The following is a 16,889-nucleotide window of genomic DNA, read 5'->3' as shown; positions in this document are numbered from 1 at the left end:
CGACTGGACTAGTGCGCGCAGCTAAAATCGCTACGCATCTGAATGAAAGTACTGCTTGTAGCAGGTATAACATGCGACGGCTTAGCTTTTACCTTTACATACAAGGCGTTTCCAGTAACCTAAACCAAAAATTATAAAAATATCGGAGGACGCATAAGCTTCACTATTAAGATTGAAACGCGATAGTATATCGCTAGCTGATTCCAAATGGAGTTTGCAAATTACCTCATGTCATCCGCTCACCTAAGTTTCTGCCATCGTCGAATGTGCTTCCCTCCACTAGGCATCGATTCTGTAACTCTAATGGCGCACTAGTTATCTGCCCTACGCATTAGATGCCCTGCCAAGCTCCATTTAAATTTACAGCGTAGCTGATAAACCGCACGTGTATGAAATCAATGACATAAGGTTTGCCATCATGTGATGCTCCTTAGAGTATCTTATAACCCGCCTAATTAGCCAATTAACTAAGACGAAATATGCGAAATCGATAGTATTCAAGTTAGGGCAAAGTACGTTTTGTTATGTTGTAGAGGGGATTGAGATTCATCTCTTTTTTTCCAACTTATATGGGGCGTGGTGATCTTTTTCGGCATTTAAGGAAAGTACGCGAAATAAGAAATAAAACCATGCGACTGCGCTCATGCGCTATCGTATTGCAGCAAGTGCTCGCTCGAAATGTTGGTTGATAGGGCGGTCGCTGCCTAGACGGCGCATGGATACATGTGAAGAGGGAACCACTCCTGCAAATCAAGCCATCCTTATGCTCATTAAAGGTGCTTATTCCCTCTCTCGAAATGACACCTCGGGTGATGTTCAGTGTGCCGCAGTGGGTAATACTCAGTGGAATGTCCGCAATGGGCTCTAGATTAGGCAGCTTATATTGTTGCTTCTCATTGCGGTGTTCCAAGAGATCACCGCTGGCCAATTTCGTAGCTTTATAACCTGGGCCTATAGCATCTGACAGACATTTCGACCAAATGAACGGTCAGATGGCACTTACTGTTGTTTGCGCTTTTTCACGGAGAACTGCAGGATAGCGGGGGCAAACTCTCGGTCAGTTACCAAAAAGTGTGAAAACTTGTTGGATGTGTCCTTTTTCTGGGGGCGATCAGGGAGTGGGGGGAAGGAATCTCCATAAGTGAACGTGGGCTTTTCGTCAGTAACGCGAGCCACCCACCGTGCAGCCCTACAAGAGGACGCAGCAAAACCTGTAAAAATAGGAACTACAAACATCAGCTGAACGCTCCAACTATAACCAAATATGATATAACCTAGGCTGGCTGCTCACATATAGGGTTAACCCTCGCTGCCTAGAAGATCAGAAGTAGTGTAGAAGACAGTAGTACATTAGGAAAGATTGAAAGCCGGAGAGAAAGACGAACAATAGACAGAAGGATAGGGAAAGGCAACCACGAATGTCTTTCTGGACAATTCGAGGTGACTTTATCATTGTCGTCATGCCATTGTCGTCATACCACCTTCATCGATGCATCCATCGATCGATGTCACTTTTTGTCAATAATTCTATCGTAATCTTGCAAATGTCATTCAACCGGGATTATGCCACGTTTTACTTCCATCGTCGTAATTGCCTCGTCGTCACACAGACGCTATGGTGCATCTGTAGTCATACCATCATTCGCTATGTCGTTTTATTCGTGCCATATTGTTGTCATAATCTCCTCTTTATTCGGTTGCAGTCATACCGTCGGCTTTACGCCATTATCGTCATGTAGTTGGCGTGATCTCAGTTCGCTTATGTGGCCGTCGTCCCGTTGTCGTCAGTAATCATTATATAAGAATCGACATATCATTGACATCAAGCTGTCTCTGTTGTTCGCCTCCGTCGTTCGATCGATATCATTCGTGCTTCGTCATTCTACCGTCACTACGTTGGGGTCATACAGTCGTCCTGATGCCTCCCGCCTCATGAGCGACCTTTGCAAGTGAGTGTCATAGCAAAGTGGGACGAGACCTGAGTATGTGACATATAGCCAAAGCTACAACGTCTCAAAATTATCACTGCGCGTCTTAAAGAGACCGTGAAAAGATTTCGCCGATTTTGTACAAACGTACTGAGTAGTTAGGGTAGGTCTTTCTGATCATTAAGTGACACATTAAAGCGGTGCGCGAAAAGCGTGTAATTTATCGTAAGTTTTTAAAAATGTAGATCGCTACCGAGCCCGGCGGCGCCACTCTCTTTGACTTTTCAGCCGCCCCACTCCAATTGACGTGTGTCGGCCATCTGATGTCAGTCGGGCTAGCTATCTGATTGGTCACCCAGCTAGCGTCATCGACAATTTTTCCGACTTCAAGGTGAACAAATGCTGTTCGTAATAGTGGGATTGTGGGTAATTTGTTTCTATAAATTAACGTAACAGTAAGAGAATAGACAATGACAATTTATCACTACACGCAAGCACTTCCGGCACACAGCAAGTGTCGTCTGCTTGTATTACAAAGTGCTCCTTGTTGAAGTGAGCTGCGCATTCAGTGCTGGCCTCGAACTTTCTGTTCGCGAGCACAATGGTTCGCCCTTGTTGCGTCGTGGGCTGAAAACGTAGCGATCGGCGATATATCAAGCTCGATCGGGTCCCTCTGCAAGGCAGCATATGAACGGAGTGGCTGCAGCGCATCGGACTCTCGGTATCCGATTAGGGCCAGGAACTACGCGTTTGCGGCCGTCACTTCACGCCGGATGGTTACTACAATAAAAAAGGCCGCATATCTGCTTGCTTCGCAGCAAATGACGTCAAAATACGATAGTCTTCTGTCGCCCCTGATACGTGACACCCTCTTCTCCTCCCTCACATCCCTCACACTCTTCCCTTCTCCTCTCATTCCTCCCATGACGGCCTCATCGAAGTAGACGAGACAGGTCTGCCGCTTCAATCCTGCTAATACCGTGTCCATCACACGATGGAATGTTGTAGGTGCCGAGCACAGTTCGAATGGCATGACGTCGAACCCGTAGAGGCCGTCCGGGGTGATCAAAGCGGTCGTCTCGTTATCTTTCTCGTCGGCTTCTATTTGCCAGTAGCCAGTCTTGAGAGCCATCGATGAGAAATACTTAGCGTTGCAGAGCTGGTCTAATGCGTCGTCTATCCGTGGGAGCATGTATACGTCCTTCTTCGTGATCTTGTTTAGCCGACGATAATCAATGAAGAAATACAGGGTTCAGTCCTTTTTCTTCACCAAAATTACAAGAGACACCCACGGGCTCTTCGAAGGCTAGATGATTTCGTCGCGTAGCATTTCAATGACTTGTTGCTTTATGGCTTCTCGTTTCCGCGTCGAAACTAGGTACGGGCTCTGATGGAGTGGCGGAGCGCATTCCTCGTTTACTATGCGATGCTTAGCAACTGGTATTTGCCGAATACTTAATGGCATCGAAAAGCTGTCTTTGTATCGCCGGAGAAGACTATTGAGCTGTTGCTGCTTACTCAACGGGAGACTCAGGTTGATGTCGAAGGCTGGTTCAGGAACTATGTCCGTCGGGGTAAATGCCGCAGAATCCCAGAGGACAACCACCTTTCTGGTTTCCACAATTTCCTTGATATATGCGATTGTCGTCCCCTTTCTGAGGTGTTTATACCCTGGCTGAAGTTTGTCAGCATTACTTTCGCTTTTCATCCGTGCAGTCGAGCTATTCTTCTTGCGACGCACATTTTGTGAATGAGCAGTAGATGTTGGTCGCCTTCAACAACGCCTCCTACGTCTTCCAGTGTTTTGGTGCCAACGCAAATGATGATACTAGAGCAAGGCGGGATGCTGACCCAAACTTCAAGCACACTTAAGGCATGGTGAGCCAGAAAGCACTCCGGCGATATCACATTGTCTTCGGATAGCGTTATCGACTTTGACTTCAGGTCGATGATTGCGCCGTGTTGGTTAAGGAAGTTCATGCCGACAAGTACGTCTCGCGCACGCTGTTGGAGGAGAACGAACGTACTAGGGTAGGTCCAGTCGTGAGCTGCAATTATTGCCGCGTTGTCCGAGTGATCTGACGTCGCGTAGTCAGGTTTTCTTAAGGATGCGTTTTCTTGTCTTCAAGGACTCGTTCCGTAAGCGTAGTGTTGTCGTCACATCCTCGAGAAGGTCCAGTCGGCGAAATAAGGTTTCAATTGTTGGTTTCAATTGCTTCTTATCGCTTATAAAGCTACCAATAATCAACATTTAAAATATTATAACAATGAAATGTTTTAACTTCGCAAAATACGCATTATTGTGCAGATACAGGGCTTTACACTTTTCGCGTGACAGACAGATATTGCTAGGGTACGCGCCAAAGAATGCTTAATTACGCATTAAAAAAAGATCTGTGGATGGTCTTCGTACGGGTTTGTTCGGGCTATACGGCGTTTGGATTGCAATGCCGAGATGCCTGATAGGCTTGTCTGATAACTACATTGTCTGGTGGCAAGGAATAGAAAAATGTATAGTAGAGACAGCGGCGCTCAATTTTACGGCACCAAAACAGATATCAGGCTTATATGCATTGGCAGCTGTATTTAGCACTGTTCACAATTAGACATCCAGACCACTGAGAAGCTTGTAAATGATAGACAACTGTCTTAAATCAGCTGGGACTCCATGGAAATGATAGTAATGACACAAAGAAACAGTATGAAACAAGATGCACGTACAGTGCTGCGTTCGGTGAAGTAAAATATGTGATACTAGAGCATCGCATATTGCTTTAAAGTGATGCAAACATGACGAGACTCGGCAAATAATATATCGGAAAACATTCGCATATGACCTGCTTAATAGTAAGCCGTTTTTATTCAATGACTTTATATTCTTGAGCAGAAGTTATCTGTCCTATGCTCATGAACTAGTGCCCTTCCGCAATAAAAAGCGTCGGGCTCCTGAAGCAAAATCGTTCGGAGCAGATCTCATATCTATCGCTACTTCGAGACTTCAATGACTGTTTCATCCCTTATGTGTTCGGAAGAAATAGGTATCCGACAACTTGAAATAGTGAACTCTCGAATCGAACACGACTCGAATAGCAGGGACTATTCGAGTCTAATTCGAAATGTCGAATATTCGCACGCCCATCACATATTCTTTGCCTGGCCCACAGACCTCTGCAGCCAGGACCATTTGTTAATGATAGTAATAGCATTGATTATGCCTTTGCGAGTAAGGCAGGTATGGAAAGGCATTCGCTACTACCATGCCGGGGGGAGGGGGTGCTCACAGGTTTCCCTTGGCATGAATTGCGGATAAAAAACAGTCTATGGTCTCTGGTAGTAGTAAGCCACACCTGAGGGAAATGTGCAAATGCAAGTCTAGCCGATGCACATTCCTTGCGTCCGCCTTTGTGTGGTAATTAACGGTTATCGTTGAAGCCCCGCGCGGTAAAACCCATGAAATGTAATTCTCGGTACGGCGCCACTTCTACGACGCCGCGACGCTCCGTAATGCCGGTCTGTTCTGAAGCCCTAACGTATTCCTGCGAGAACAATGAAGATAGAAACAAGTGGGTGAGCAGCCCGACAGAGTAGACAGCAAATCATCGTCGTTTCCCGTCTTGGTCCACGGTCGCAAGCATCTCGATCGCTGACGTTGGTGGTTCTGACGGAACGTGAGCCTATAATGTGCCGCAGGACGCATCAAGATGATGCCGATGTTTAAGGTTCTGTGGTCTGAATAGGTGACCCGTAAAACAGAGAGAGAACGTAAACTTTATTTTCAAATCAATCAGATTTGAGTCCGGCGTCTCTTTAGTGGGTCTGGGCAGCCGCCGCGGACGCGGTTCCGAGACCTTGTGTCGAAGCGGCTTCCTCGGCTCGCTGGACGGCCCAGAGTTGTGCTGTCAGGTTCGAGCTGAGCAGTGAGGTCTTCCAGCGCGAGCGGAGGCTGGCGGTGGAAGAAACGGAGGGCTCGGCACTGCCCGAATTGTCTGTTAAATCCTGACACCCCCATAACATGTCATTAAGTGTGGCAACCTCGCCACACGACGCGCATGTGTTTGTAGTGTACATGTCTGGATACATGGCGTGCGTGAGCCTGGGATTTCTGTAAGAATTCGTTTGTGATTGTCTGTAGTGTAATGGGTGTCTCTTGTCTAACCTAGCCTTAGGGAATGGGTAAATGTGTCTCTGTAACTGGTAGTGTGTCGTGATGTCGTGTAACCTGGTCATACGATTCTCCCACGCCTCCGATGATGCTCGGTGAATGAAGCGATGAGCCGCTCGGGGGGGGGGGGGGGGTGCTCAGTCCAGTGTTGCCGGGATCCAGCACGTGCCTTCAGTTATCGAAGTCAGCCTCTCCCTTGAGTTTGGGATGTCGCTGGAGTACGTGATAAGCCTCTTGGGAGATGCGTCCATTTGAAAAATTGGGAATTGTCGTTTGCGAATTGCAGATCACGTATGTAGCTTTGGTTTGTGTGAGGGCCAGTGCTATGGTCTCTTCCTCTGCCGCTTCGGCATGTGCCGTGTTAACGGTGACGCTCGTGAGGTGGCTCCCTCGGTGACTAGTAACTGCCGCCACGAAACTCTTCCTGTCTCGATAACGGGCTGCGTCGGTGAAGACTGCCTCCTTGTCGTTGGAGTAACTTTGGTTCATGTGTTGTGCTCTGGCTTTACGTCTCCCCGTGTGGTTTTGGGGGTGCATGTTGCGAGGCAGTGGGGGAACGTATAGTTGCTCGCGTATGGTTCTTGGACTTTCCACTTTGATGGCGTGCTGCGTATGGTATGTGATGCCGAGCTTTTCGAACATGTGTCTTCCCGGTCGGCTTTTGGATAGGCGCTCGAGTTGGGATACTTGTTGCGCCTCCATGAGTTCCTCGAGCGTATTGTGTAAGCCTAGTTCTAAGAGCTTGGTGGTGCTGACTCCGGGCGCAAGTCCCAACGCACAATTTTACGCCTTGCGTATGAGAGCGTTGAGATTGTTCCTTTCCGCAACAGCCCAGTTGTGAAACGCTGCCGTGTACTTTATTTGAGAAATGACGAAGGCTTGTATGAGTCGTATAACGCTGCCTTCGCGCATACCCCCGTGTTTGTTGATGATGCGTCGGATGAGCTGAATCGTGCTGATGGCCTTTGCCGTTATCTTGCGAAGTGCTTCGCCATTGCCGCCCTTGTGCTCTTTCATTATTCCTAGTTGCAGGCGCCTAGCAAAACCATTTGTTCAGACTTTCAGTCAGCTGTGAATAAGTAGCAGATGCCCTGTTGCCACTTCTAGAATAACAGTACACTCCCCTTTATTAGGCAGCAGTGAGTTGTGGAACAGCTCACAGAGAATGGTATCGCTAATTATTTTTGGCTCCAATGTTGGCTCGGGCAACCAAAACTTGTTTAGTACCTCTGCATGCACAGACAGGTAATGCGCAGGTGAAATATGTGTGCGATACAAGATGAGCACCGGCCATTTCAGCAATCTTGCAAACAAAAATACTAAAGTTTCGATCGAGAAATGCTGTTGACAGTGCCGCTTATGTGTTCGAACATATTGAGAATTTTATAAATTTTATAATTACGCTAGCTGCGATTGCGTGCGTGCGCTTCTGAAAGCAGCAACATTTGAAACATTCTAAAGAGCAGCATTTGCCAAGAAAATGTAATTATCGCCTCGGCACTCGATTTACCAAGTAATGCGTCCTACGCTTCCTTTAGTTAACAGATAATGATAACTTTCTGATATGTTTCAGTGACTGCCATGTAGAGCAGTCAGTGATGGTGCGTCCAAGCAGCGGCAAATGTCTTAGAACTAAACGTGCCATAAAAGGCCGCTTAAAAAGGCTGAGAAAAAGACTGCTTCAAAGTTGTAAAAAAAAAAAAATCCGAGCCCTTCACTACTGTGAAAATGGAAGCCAGCGAAGCTGTGACTATGGTGTGTCTGCTGTAGGGAATATTGCTATAGTGAATTTATATATTATCATTATCGATTATATTGAGCGTCTTCGGCATGTTCGTCAAAGAGCAAGGACATCGGTGTCTCGTATTCGCCCGGCGCAATGACCAAGTAGTGCGTTTGCTGCGCCAGGTCCCCCCCCCCCTCCCCTTCGTCATAGACAAGCGTATGAGCCACAACGTTCATAGCCGCGGCACACAGCTCGGCAGCGTCACGATCCTGTGAGATCTCTCCCGCTCCTGCTCTCGGCGGCTGATACCCACATATCCAACGCGGGTGTGAGCCACACGTGACTTCTTTCTTACCTTCCCTCTTTCTTTCTCTCTTCATTTCTTTGCTCCCTCCTTTCTTTCTTGTCCCTGGGTCATACCCTCATATCCAATGCGGGTATGCGCCACACGTTACTTTATTATCGTTTATCGTGACGTAACTGACGAGCATGTGATGTTGTTGATGTCATGACCTATCAGTCACATCAGTGATCCGTTTTGACACATGGGCTAAGGCACAACTGGCGGGAAAACGCCATACACATGGCGCTGAAGTGCTGATGATGATAGTTTTTTTCTGCACGCGGACACGACCCTGGGGGAACTAGCCCTTAACAGCTTCGCTGTAAAAAAAACACGTTAATTTGCTGCGAGAATTGTACTATGTTGACAGAGGGAACGGAAAGCTCGGTCTCGTGATCGACAGTTGAAACGGAACTCAAAAACACGTGGGCTCGGCATGTTGCCGCGCCTTCTGCGTCCAACACGAAACTGCCACCACGTAAGTCCCTGCGATTCCTCGTTTTAACAGTCACCCTTTGAGCCGCCAGTGCGGTTTTTCATCTCGTATGAAAATATCTTCTCGACCTCATTTGACAGCAATATTTGGTCCATGTGCACATATTGATTAGGAGGAACCGAACAACAAAAACATTTCAAATTCGAAATTTTTCACCAGGGCTCCTTTAGAACTAAAGTTAAATGCCATCACGCATTTGTCTTTCATTTCATTTCGGTTAAATAAGCTACGTCATTCTAAGTCACGGCATGGTAACAGGGTCACCAGGTCCCTTATTTATGATGTAAAACTAGTATACATTTTTAACAAAAACAGGTCCTTGCACTGTTATGGCTAGTGTTGCGAGCAAAAGCATATTTTTTTTATTATGTGATAGCGAGTTATTTAAACAAAATGATTGAAGCTAACAATAGCCGAGATCTTCACACAAAATTAAGACACCGCGCAGAGTCATCATCATATTCAGCCTTTATATTTTATGTCTACTGCAGGACGAAGCCTCTCCCTGCGATCTCCAATTACCCCTGTCTTGCGATAGCGTATTTAAACTTGCGCCTGCAAATTTCCTAACTTCATCACCCCACCTAGTTGACTGCCGACCTCGACTGCGCTTCCCTTCTCTTGGTATCCATTCTGTAGCTCTAATGGTCCACCGGTTATCCATCCTACGCATTAGAATGGCCTGCCCAGCTCCATTTCTTCCGCTTAATGTCAACTATAATATCGGCTATCCCCGTTTGTTCTCTGATCCACACCGCTCTCTTCCTGTCTCTTAACGTTAGTCCTAAGATTTTTCGTTCCATCGCTCTTTGTGCGGTCCTTAAATTGTTCTTGTGCATAATAGTCAAAGGGAATTACTAACCGCGCGCAAATTCGTGATATGACGTCGTACGGCCACACATTGAAGTATCACACGTGTCACTGACGCCACGGTAAAAGTGATGCACATGAAAGGAAGCTTGACATGGCTGATTACGTTGTTTATTCGCTTTGGCCGTGAAGGCCCGACGCCGACCGAAACGTCATTAAAACGCTTTATTCGTGCGGGTACTTCACTGTGAATATTTACCCGGACCCATAATCGCTTTTTTCTGGCATATATAAATATATGTGAAATTAGAAAAAAAAAACAGAGAGTTCAAACAGAACTCAGGCGGTGGTCAGGACCCACGGAATCCTGGCCGCCGCCTGAGGAGGAGCAAGGGTGACTCTCCCTCGCCCACCTTCTCCCTAACCGCATTCGGGCCCAATAAATGTTTTATCTCTCTCTCTCTCTCAAACAGAACCCAACAACACCATGCTGCGACCGACGTTGTTAAGTTGTCGAAGAAGACGCACTACCAAGTTGGTGCCTGCTCGTCACGCGGGAGTGGGACCCTGGCCTGCACAGGCGGCGTATGAAATTACTCCTAAGCAGGAAGCGGCTTCCCACTGACCAATGCGCGCCTTCGCGCGCTCTCTCGAGCCATGTATCGAGCAATGCTTGTAAGCCATGCGTGCGCATGCGCCACTACCAGTGAAACTAACCATAGATAAAGACCACAGTTGTTATCATACAGCTTGCTATATATATATACATTCGTCGTCTGAATAAGCGCTCTTCTTGTTACTGGCTTCCACTCGTCACACTCGTCACTGATACATGGTGTCAGAAGTGGGCGCGTCGCTCCGCGGCGTAGATGTAATCGGCCCACGAACAGCAAGCAGCAACCGGTGAATGTGATTCAAAGCCAGGACATGGAACTTCTCAAGGCACCAGAACCCTTGCTGCTATCCGGAAGCACGGCAAAGAACTGGGAGAAATACAAACAGAAGTTCGAGCTGTTCTTGGAGGCGACAGCATCAGCGAAGGAACCCAGGACTCCAGCTGTCAAGACCGCGCTTCTGCTGAGCTTCGCGGGAGACGAAGCGCTCGAGGTATTCAACAATTTTTCTTTTGAGGAGGGCGAAAGCAAGCAAGATTATGAGACCGTTGTAAAGAAGTTCACTGAATATTGCCAGGAGCAGCAAAATGAGGTGTTTGAGAGATACCTGTTCCGGACAAGAACACAAGCGGAAGGCGAACCCTTTGAGCATTTTCTACGTGACCTCAAGAGACAGGCACGCAGCTGTAACTTCGAGCCCTTGACCGAGTCCTTGATCCGAGACCAGATTGTCTTCGGCACAAACAACACCAAGCTGCGGGAGAAAATGCTCAAGGAAAAGGACCTACCGCTCCTCAAGGCAGGGCACATATGCCGAGCCGCGGAAGTATCCGACCAGCAGAATAAAGCGTGGTCCCATGCAGACAACCAGATAGCCGTGGTCAAAAAATCGCAACAGCACGTTTGTGCCAAATGCAATCGTTCCCACACGCGTGCTAGGTGTCCAGCCTTCGGAAAGACTTGCTTCGTGTGTAAAGGGAAAAATCACTTCGCTATGTGTTGCACGAAACGACAAGTAGACGATGTGCACGAAGACAGCGATGACTTTAGTGTTTTGGATGTGAAAATTTGCAATGTCAACCGCAAGGAAGATTGGACAGTTAAAGCACAGGTTGCGGGTTAAATGGTGGTGCTTAAGGTTGACACAGGTTCCCAGGCCAATCTGCTGCCTTACTCCGTCTACCGAAGGTGCAAGGGAGACCGGAAGCTTGACCCAAGTTGTGCTGTACTGCGGTCATATAGCGGAGGTGTTATCAAGCACGTCGGCGTGGCAACGCTGCAAGTTGAGATGAATCATCGGTCCTGTAGCATCTCCTTTTTCGTGGTGAAAAAGAGCAGCCCCGCTATTTTGGGATTAGCCGCAAGTGAAACTCTGGGTTTGGTGTCGCGCAACGTAGACACGGTCAGCAAAGAGGGCACCTCTGACATTATGACGGAATTCCCAGATTTATTTCAGGGAACTGGCTGCTTGCATCGACAGTACCACATGGTTTTGCGCAAGGATTCAGCACCAGTAGTAATGCCAGCGTGGCGAGTACCACTGGCACTACGAGGACCACTACGAGATGAGCTCGACCGGATGGAAAGAGGCGGCATCATACAGAAGGTCAGCGCGCCAACGGACTGGGTGAGCCCTCTAGTCATCGTAAGAAAGAAAAACGGAAAGCTGCGTTTGTGCATGGATCCTCGGAATATCAATAATTGTCTAAAGCGGGAACATTATCAAATGCCAAGGCGGGAAGATATTGAAGCTGAGTTAGCAGGGGCCCAATATTTCTCTCGCCTTGATGCAAACTCCGGTTTTCACCAAATCCCTTTAGACAATGCAACGTCATATATCTGCACATTCAGCACACCGTTCGGGCGATACCGTTTTTTAAGGCTCCCGTTCGGTATAGCGGCCGCGCCAGAAGTTTTCCAGAAGGCGATGAGCGAAATCTTCGACCGAGCTGCGGGAGTGCACGTGTATGTTGACGACGTCTTAATCTATGGAGCTACAAAAGATGAGCACGATGCGCGCCTCCGGCATGCTTTGCAGTTGTCTAGACAGGCAGGTTTGACGTTTAATGCTGATAAATGCAAGATCGGGCTCACTGAAATTGATTTCTTGGGTGACGTCATATCCAAAGAGGGCATAAAACCAAACCCTTTGTTGAGCACATCTCTGGGCGAATTACCTCACCCGGTAGACAAGGCGGCCGTACACCGGATGCTAGGCGTGGCGAACTACTTTGGCAAATTCATACCCAACCTGGCCGATAAGACTAACCTGCTGCGCAGCCTTTTAAAGAAACACACCATTTTTGAATGGACAGAGAACCATGCGCGCGAGTGGGCAGTTATTTGTGAGCATCTAAGCAAACCACCACTGCTCGCCATCTTTGACGCGTCCAGAGAAACAAAAATCTCTGCAGATGCTTCAAAATGCGGGCTAGGAGCAGCTCTTCTGCAACGTGACGGTGACGCTTGGCGGCCAGTTGCCTATGCATCCCGCGCTATGAGCGCTGCAGAACAAAGATACTCTCAGATCGAGAAAGAAGCGATGGGAATTACCTACGGCTGCGAAAAGTTTCACCAGTTTGTATATGGACGCAAGATTGTTATTGAAACTGACCATCGTCCGTTAATTACCATAGCTACAAAAGCTATTGGTGATATGCCTCCGCGACTTCAGCGTTTCTTTCTGCGTTTGTTCACCTATGACTTTGATCTTCACTTCGTGCCAGGCAAACAGCTGCTCCTGGCGGACATGCTGTCAAGGGCGTCACCAACTGCCGCAGGGGATACCGATGGATTCAACGAGGACGTAGAAGTCCATGCAACAAGAATTGTGTCCGAGTTGGTAAGCAAACATACCATGGATCGCCTGAAAAAGGAAACGGCAGCCGATACCGAGTTGCAAGCTGTTATCAACCACTTAGGCGGCAAGGGAAAGCTTGAAGGCACATTGAATCCATTCGCATCAGAGTTGTCACTCGTAGAGGGCATTTTATTTAAGGGATGCAAAGTGGTTATCCCTAAGTCGTTGAGGCCAGAAATACTCGACCGCATTCATGAAGGGCACTTGGGTATGAATAAGTCCAAAGCAAAAGCTCGACGTTTGGTTTTCTGGCCAGGGCTTAACGTGGACATCGAGAAGATGCTACAGCGCTGTGCAGCCTGCCGCAAGTACGCTTACGCGCAGCAAAGTGAGCCTCTAGTTTTAAGGCCCGCACCGCAATACGCGTGGTACAGAGTCGGAGTCGACATCTTCCAGCAAGGTGGAAGTTCATACCTTTGTGTCTTCGATGCTTTGTCCAATTTCCCAGAAGTCGAAAGACTAACTGACTTGACCACCATATCTGTAATCGAAAAGCTGAGTGCCATTTTTGCTAGATATGGCATCCCAGTAGAAGTTTGCAGCGATAATGGACCTCAGTTTTCATGCTATGAATTTGCACATTTTGCCTCCAGGTACGACTTCCAGCATGTGACGTCTAGCCCCAGATTTCCTCAGTCCAACGGTCTCGCTGAGAAAGGCGTTCAAATTGTAAAACGAATCATGAAGAAGACGGCGGAAACGAAACAGGACTTCTGGCTTGGGCTACTCAGCTACCGTTCGTCACCCCTCGAAGATGGTCGTTCACCGGGTGAGCTCCTCCAAGGCAGACGCCTGCGCACGAGACTTCCAGACTTCAGCCACCACTCAAGCGTTTCCGTGACTAAACACAAACAGCCCGAAGCTCGTGGCAGATGCTTACCAGCACTCAAGAAAGGCGAAGTCGTACGGGTCCAAGACAAGGCATGGACCAGGAAGGCGCAAGTGCTAGGACGAGTCGCACCAAGATCTTACGAGGTAGCCACAGAGGACGGCAGACGGTTACGACGTAACCGGCGTCACCTACTGAGGACACGTGAGCAGTATCGTGAACAAGTCGAAAGTGAGTCTTCATCGAGCGATGAAAGTGATGGTCCCACCGAGCCAGAACGGCCTCAGCGTGAGCACAGCGAGGAACGTCAAAGCCCCAGTAACAGATCTCCCATAGAACAGCCGCCGGTTTCGGTTCCTCAGCAAGACGTACTTCCTCAGCTACGCAGATCTGGGCGGCAGACACGACCACCGGATCGACTACGCTACGATAGTAACTTTAATCAAATAACTTAAGTTGTTTTCTTTACCCGCGGGAAGATGTATCGAGCAATGCTTGTAAGCCATGCGTGCGCATGTGCCACTACCAGTGAAACTAACCATAGATAAAGACCAGGTTGTTATCATACAGCTTGCTATATATATATACATTCGTCGTCTGAATAAGCGCTCTTCTTGTTACTGGCTTCCACTCGTCACACTCGTCACTGATACAAATCTGTTCAGTGGTGCCGACCGTGCAAACACCACGTTTTATGGCGATTGCAATTATATGGGCATTCTAAGCGAATGTCTCCCGTCGCCGTCGTCGTGTGGTTCCGTATAAAGTCCAGCGGCCATGCAACGGTCACCACGCGCCGTACGCTGTGTGTGGAATCGTGCGAAGGTGAGCCGGCAACCGCAGCTTAATCTCGCGCACGTTAGACAGGAAGGCGGCCGGAAGCGCCCGGTCTTCATTCGCTCGCGGGGCATGGAGAGGAGGCGGCGGAGATGGTGGCAGTGGGTGGGGGGGGGAGGGGGTGTTCTTCTCTTGCGGCTGCTGCTTACGGAGCTGCCGCGCAGGCACCATATCTTCAAAGCGATCTGCGATGGGTACAAAGTGCCCGCGCCGAGTGCCGGTAGCTTCGTATGCGCTGTGCTTTCGACGTTCGCGTTGAAGCGAGACGAAAGACAGCGCGAAGTTCAATGTGCCCGCTGCTGCTGGCGTGCTTTCTCACTCCAGCGTTTTGGCGAGTTTTCGCGGTCATCGAGCGAGATGCGTCCATGTATACCTGTGCGTGCGTGACACCGTGCTTGTTAATTTAGTTAGCAAGAGAATATTTACAACTTTCTGCGACCATAAAACTAATACCCTAACTTCATAAGCTGTCTACCAATTTGCTATCGCAATTAATGTTTCGCCATTCGGGTTAAACTGCGACTTTTATTGTACAGTTCGAAATAAATACTTGCTTCGTAACAAAGATGTGTTAGCTGATCATAGAAGAAATGAATGGTATTGATATATTGAGACGAAGTTGGGCAGCGTAAGATGGACGCTAAAATTACACACTTTTTTCGTGTTAGTAGGGACAATATTGGTGCCACCTGGCTAAATTTTTCTGGAAAGGTAGACGTATCGGAGTAATAAATGCACCTAGACCAGCATGCCGCTATAGGTTTGCACTCATGTATTGCGGTAGCGACAGCATTATTTGCTTTAAATAATACGAAGAAAAGTGACAATAAATGTGGTGTGTCTGTGACCATCTGAAGGGGCGATAACAACGCAGAGCGGGCTTGGTACGGGCAATCAATGATCGTATTACACTGCACGAAGGATCTGGCCAGATGCTTCTGCTGGTCGCCTAAAAACCCGTATAAGTTATTACGAGTGCGGCGTAACGCCAAGGCAAGGAGTCTTTACAACAATCGCATGTCTTACAAGCACATGTACTCACCGCCAGCAAGCAGACTACGCGAGGAGAAATCCACGCCCAGCTTATAGTTCCCGCAGGGTGAAAATATAAAATTATATTATAGGGATTTATGCGCAAAAAAGTATAATCTGATTATGAGCCATGCCGTATTAGGGGGGGGGGGGGGGTTCCTGATTAGGTTTGACGACCTGGGGCTCTTAACGTTCAGGTAAGCCTAAGACAAGAGCGTTTTCGCATTTCGCCCCTATCAAAATAAGGCCGCCGTGACTGCGATTGAACCCCCGACATGAAGCTGAGCAGCGCGACGTCATAAACAAGCGCGGCTGGTTCACTAGCGTAGATATCGCTTCCAAACAGGTTTGTCTGCATAGACTACAGTGTGTGCGCAAAGAATGTGAAACAGGCCAGGCCTCTGTAGATTAGTTCAACGGTGAAATACCACAACTAAGCTTGGTTAGGGAAATTTCAGGAATTCGCTATCGACGAAATGGACAGCACCGGGAGGTGAGAAGGCGTTGGTAATCTAGAAGATTAGTCGCAATCGAGTGCGGTAATGCTTGCTCGATTGCACACCTGCACATCTGTACTGAAGAAAAGTATGGCGGTAACGGGAAAGCTAGAAATAATCAGAGCGCATATACGAATTCCTTAGATAAAGAGCCATCCGTTCCCTTAAAAAGGTGATTTATAAGCCAAAGTACACAAGGATACGTAGAAACTGATGAGGAGTTAATGGACGAAACATCCCCAAGGTACGCATGTCATGCACTAAAAGGGGTGAGGGATGACCACGGATATAAGGAACCTGTGACAAGAAGAACCCACAAGCCCGAGCATTATATTTTTATATTGTCAGAGCGCTCCGTCCGGTTCGTTTTAGAGCGCAGCATTTAGGTGCACGTTTTTGCGTTGAGCGTCGGCGTCGGCATAACCTAGCGAAGGCTGAAACAGCGAACGCGCAGCGTAGTGGGAGATGAAAGACAGCGATAGCGAAGAGAGCGCGAGAAGAATAGCGGGGGAGGAGAGTACGACATAAGGGTGAGGAGGAGCGAGGGGGACTGCCAGGAGCGCGTCCACCGGTACCATATATGGAAACAAAGAGCTGGCGTGGACTTGGGACCCACTGCTCATGCGCAACTTCGCCTGCGCCGCCGCCAAACGAGAATGTGCTTCGCGCGAGCCACGCGTTCCCGTGTTCAGGATTTCTTTCTGGACAATGAGCGACGAAACCGGTGGGAATGCTTCATCTGCCGCTGCTGCTAA

The 16,889-nt window shown here is 48.3% G+C and overlaps 1 protein-coding gene across 1 annotated transcript; it reads left to right on the top strand.

Annotated features, from left to right (window-relative positions):
- Positions 1 to 10,392: 10,392 nt before the first annotated feature.
- Positions 10,393 to 11,202, top strand: LOC119445038 (uncharacterized). Its single transcript, XM_037709368.1, has one exon. The coding sequence runs from the start codon at positions 10,393 to 10,395 to the stop codon at positions 11,200 to 11,202; it is 810 nt and encodes a 269-aa protein (XP_037565296.1).
- The last annotated feature ends 5,687 nt before the right edge of the window (positions 11,203 to 16,889 follow it).

The sequence above is a fragment of the Dermacentor silvarum genome, chromosome 1 (genome assembly GCF_013339745.2).
Source record: "Dermacentor silvarum isolate Dsil-2018 chromosome 1, BIME_Dsil_1.4, whole genome shotgun sequence".
Taxonomy (NCBI): domain Eukaryota; kingdom Metazoa; phylum Arthropoda; class Arachnida; order Ixodida; family Ixodidae; genus Dermacentor; species Dermacentor silvarum.
Note: the sequence above shows the minus strand (reverse complement) of the source record. Positions and strands in the feature narration are given on the sequence as shown.

Excerpts from the sequence above, each read along its gene's own strand:
- LOC119445038 (XM_037709368.1), top strand. The coding sequence starts at position 10,393 with ATGGAACTTCTCAAGGCACCAGAACCCTTGCTGCTATCCGGAAGCACG.